Source organism: Penaeus vannamei, chromosome 30 (assembly GCF_042767895.1).
Source record: "Penaeus vannamei isolate JL-2024 chromosome 30, ASM4276789v1, whole genome shotgun sequence".
Classification (NCBI taxonomy): domain Eukaryota; kingdom Metazoa; phylum Arthropoda; class Malacostraca; order Decapoda; family Penaeidae; genus Penaeus; species Penaeus vannamei.
This window is the reverse complement of record NC_091578.1, coordinates 11557812-11562528: the sequence shown is the minus strand read 5'-3', so window position 1 is coordinate 11562528 and position 4717 is coordinate 11557812. Positions and strand designations below refer to the sequence as shown.

The window sequence follows — 4717 nt, the reverse complement described above, 5'->3', positions numbered from 1 at the left end:
GCGCCATATTGCATAAAACTGCGACCAATGGGTTAATATATAATATGACATGATTATGGTATTAATCACTACAAACATTACCTGCAGGTACTCATCCTTCAGTACGTCACATATTGCTTGGCATGTGTCAGGAACTATTTGTGACAAACTGTGCTTAGAAATCCTTGTAGAATGTTAGAGCGATGTGTTGCTGGCTCCAGTACTGAGGAATGAATGTTGTCTCCAGTAAAGCTTATGCATATATGGTGTTTCTCATATTTGTGTCCTGTTTAGTAATTAATGGTTGAACTTTCGCTAGAAGTCTATAAAATGTATCTAGATCCATTGGCATATGATGGTTAGTCACTGTGATGGCCATTTTTAGTTCACATAAAAATGTTACATGACTTTCCAATGATGTCCCATTTTCCAACCACTTTTTACACCATAGTTTTTCTGCCTCCTGTCCTTTTTCTTTTTGCACATGATGATAATTATGGCACAAAGCTGTACGTCTTTTTTTTAATGTTCGGCGAAAATTCTTATGACCCATATTGTCATACTGCACACAGACACCAAGTTTAGGCCACAGCTCTGACTACACTCTGCTGTCTGGTCCAACTCACAGGTGCGCCTGCCTGTGCCCACTACCTGCCGGGGGACTGGTTGATCTGGTAATACTGTATAAAAGTGAGAGAATTAAACCTGGTGCCCAGTGCCCGTCGGGTGTATGCCTTTAGTGTAGAAGGGCCTTAACTTATGAAATTGCCCAGGCCATATTCCTATTTTGCAATTCAAATGTAAGCTTTGAATCAAAAGTTATACCTAAAAGCTTCATATTATCCATTAAAGTGACTGAGTCCATTAATCAGCAGACTTGGAGGCAACTGCATTTTAGACTGACTCACAATCATTTCCTTGGACTAGCTTAAGCTTCCACAATAACAACAGGTATGGGATTGGGGTGGGGGGGATGGTTCTCCCTAAATTATTGTTTTATTAAGTCTCAAAGAAGTCATTTTGTGAGTCCTTCATATTAGTGTTTAATATTCCTATGTCTGAAGTAACTACTATTACTATGTAACACAATTGTTGGATAAATGAAATTCTTATTAATGCAGGTGTGTGATGAAACAAGTTTCAAACACAAATGATAAAAAGTTATGGGAATCTAAAGTATATAAGTGTGTATATATATATATATATATATATATATATATATATATATATATATATATATATATATATATATATATATATATATTATTGTCTACAAGGGCATTATGTTTTAATGTACCATGGGAATGCAATGGTAATTTTTTATTTAAAAAATATATTTTAGTCTCAATGAATAGGTTTATGTGCTAACCTCCCTGATCATTTGAATGGAATTTGAAAGATATATTTTGTGAATGTATTTAAGGTAATTTAATCTTAAAAGGGAAATTTCTCCTTTCTGGACAAGCTTTTGATAAACTTCAGGTTACCCTTTGAAATAAAATGCAAAATACTTACAAAATTTACTGGTAATATTCCAACTCATATTCTTTACTTTTGCTTTTTTATCTGGAGTTGGTCCAACAATCGTTCTGTCATAGGCAACTTAACTTAAATGTTAACTTTAAAGAACTGGTCTTCCCATATTATACTGGGACATTGGTTGAGACGCTGTGCTTGTTCCTGGGGGCCCCGTTGGCAGAACACTGACACCTGGTGGTGGCACTGCTGCTCCCTGTGATGATGGGGCTGCATACTGAGATGGCGGAGCTTGTCTGGGCGCCTGAGGGACACTTGTCTTGTTGGCTGGATCCTCCTGTGACTTTACTGTGAGTGTGTGCCTTGGACCAGTTTGCCAAGCATCATCAGAGTCATCAGTTACAGATGTATCTACAGTCACCTGAAATAAGTAAATAAATAAATTCATAAAAATAAAGAAAGACTAGAATCACAAGAAAATTGTTGCCTGTAAAAGTTTGGAAGTGGTAATGCAATTTATGTTACATGTATGGATAACTTACTTGGTAAAGTCCAGGTACAGGAAATCCTAAGAGAAATTGTGCAGCAAAGAAGTCATTATGAGGTTCTGCAGTCTGAGTTAAAGTCTCATTGGGCTCAATCTTTAGGTCCATTGTGTGCTGAGGACGATTTTGGATCACTGAGTTTACTGTTAGTGTAACAGAGCGAACAGATCGGAAAAGTCCAGGCCTTCTGCCATGGCCTATAACTCCCTCTACTTTTACTGCCAATTGTGATGATGTCTGTGGATATTCAAATAATTGGTATGAGTATAAAATTCATTTAAAAAATGCTCAAAATATTTTATTATTTCTGTTTCATGAAAACAAAATAAGCCTTACAAACCTGGACTGAAATTGGGTCTCCCGGAGTGCGTGGTTGTGGTAGAAGAGCTAAAGTAATAGTGGTTTTCTGGAGAGTTTGGAAGAAGAAGCGAGGATATGGAAGTGGAACACTTGTTAACACTTGGGAAATTCCCTGAAGAAGCTGAAGATGCTGCTCCCTTACTGGTTTGACTTCACATGATACCTGAGATTACATTAAGATAATTAAATATCTGTTGAGTAAATATTATATAAAAGTAGAATATATAAAATTAGAATATAAGCAAATTTTTTGGATGGAATCACTGCCATAACTTCCATTACCTGAGCCAACCTGCGAACCATTGTTGTGGCTTCCTCTAAGACAGTGATGATAGTCTGTGTCTCTACAGTCTCTCCACCACCAAGTTTGCTTGTGATAGTTGTGAGATCTGGGCCAGTATAGTCTTCTGTCAACTGACCAGCTGAGGGTCTAGTTATGATCTCAATGCCCTGAGCCACAAGTAAGGCACCCTGCTGCAGAAGTGCAATGTTGCACAGGGTCTGCGGATCAGCATCAAATACTGACTGCAACAGAAAAATATTATACCCTGTGGGCAAAGTCATGGAATGTAATTAAATGTCTAAATTTTTCAAAAATATTTATCAAATTACTTCAGTTACCATAAATTACCTGATAGAGGGTCCCATACTGTGATGCTAGACTGTTGAAATCTCTTGCTGATTTTGCAAGCTGCTGGGATACACGACCACACCTAAGCAGGTCGTCTCTAGTGGATGTTGCTAAAGAAGCAGCTATAGCTGGAGGAGGGGCAGTGCGCAGGGAGAGGCAAGCATGAAGCAGCTGAGCATGACACATGAATGTTTCAGCTCTAAGCCTCACATACTCCTGGCAGAAGGTCATTGGTTGACTGGATGTGCTAGCAGCCTGTGAAAAGGAAAAATAAAATGAAGCTAGCCACAGGTTAAGTACAGAAACAATCCTTCATATGACATTGCTTTCATAAAGAAGAAAAATAAAATGGAATCATATATATATCATAGTTTAAAAATGTATTTTTCCCTTTGTTTACCTTGAGAGCTGATAATGCTCTGTGAAGGTGGGTATTTGCAGCTGTCAGGTTACTAGCCCGGTCTCCTGAAGCCAGTGGACTAGCCTCACCACGACTAACTTCACCAAGGGCAGATACCCAGAAGTGCTGCTGGTCTGAGCAAACTCTCCAACTTAACACACCATACATACCAGCAGCAAGACTGTGATGGCCATATCTATTACAGATGAAAATTGAAGTAAATCTTGTGTGAATGAACACAACTTGAAATAGAAGAGTCCACCTACTTCTGAATTTTGTATTGGATCTTATGATATCTATTTTATTATATCTATCCTACTTATTATTCCTGTATTTAACATAAAGTTACTATGAAATAATCAACAAAATGAATAACATTACACAATATAACAATAGAAGTCAAAAAGTAATAGTAACCTTGATGACTGTCTGGCCATACAGAAAGCTGCCCATAAATGTACACATTTGCTAGCTGCCACAACAGCAGCCTCAGCTTGGCTGGACCACACATGACCATGGAACACTTGCATCACTAATGTCACTAATGTACCCTGAAAAAAACAAATGAATTTCAAAATCAGTACAGAATATTAAATTCAAATTTGATGCAAAAAGTATACACAATTCAATAACTTTACAGCAACAATCACATAAAATGCATGGCATATTCTTGAGAAATTCAAACTTTAAGAAATTTCGTCTTGTGCCTACCATAAGTTTTGTTTTGTGTGTATTGAGAGGGGCATCATGAGTAAATTTCTGGATGAGTTTCAAGATTGGAGGAAGGTGTGGGGTGAGTACATCTGCTCGACTTCCTCCGAGTGATGCTAAGGCCTCACACACCAGCTGGCATCCACACACTGAAATTCATAGATCATTATTGTTATTATATACATATTTTTTGTGTGCATATTATGCTCAACAAAACACAGAACAGCACACTGAAAACAGACTACCTTTGAAAAATTAGACCCCAGTAAAATTATCTGACGCATTATTAGCAACTGAAAACAACTCATATGATCTTTACCGGAAAGTATGCCATCTGCCAGTATGTCTGTAAGAGTACTTGCTAAGTCACACATAATAGTTGGACTTGTTTTTGCCAGCAGCACTGTGCAAACCTGTAAAAGTGTTGATTAGTTTATTTCCTGTATATTTCAAAGTTAGGGGGTGGGGAAGCTTGCTAAATATACTTAATAAAAAAAATTAATAGGTCCACTTTTGCCCATTGCTGTTCAATATTTACTATTTTTTGTCTGTTACTGTTTATATTATGCCTGTTTAAATTCAGTATTACAATTTTCTGTGAACAAGATTTATAGG

At 37.2% G+C, this 4717-nt stretch overlaps 1 protein-coding gene across 1 annotated transcript in view; it reads right to left on the bottom strand.

The window, feature by feature from the left end:
* Positions 1 to 1487: 1487 nt before the first annotated feature.
* Positions 1488 to 4717, bottom strand: part of defl (Integrator complex subunit 7) — a 13902-nt gene continuing 10672 nt past the window's right edge. The window contains exons 10-18 of the mRNA XM_070143014.1: positions 4422 to 4515; positions 4103 to 4251; positions 3809 to 3942; positions 3392 to 3587; positions 2992 to 3246; positions 2643 to 2885; positions 2341 to 2523; positions 1998 to 2237; positions 1488 to 1876 (exon numbers count right to left, since the gene is read on the bottom strand). Coding sequence (XP_069999115.1) covers positions 1601 to 1876; positions 1998 to 2237; positions 2341 to 2523; positions 2643 to 2885; positions 2992 to 3246; positions 3392 to 3587; positions 3809 to 3942; positions 4103 to 4251; positions 4422 to 4515 — 1770 coding nt within the window. The 3' untranslated portion in view covers positions 1488 to 1600. The remainder of the gene's footprint in view (positions 1877 to 1997; positions 2238 to 2340; positions 2524 to 2642; positions 2886 to 2991; positions 3247 to 3391; positions 3588 to 3808; positions 3943 to 4102; positions 4252 to 4421; positions 4516 to 4717) is intronic.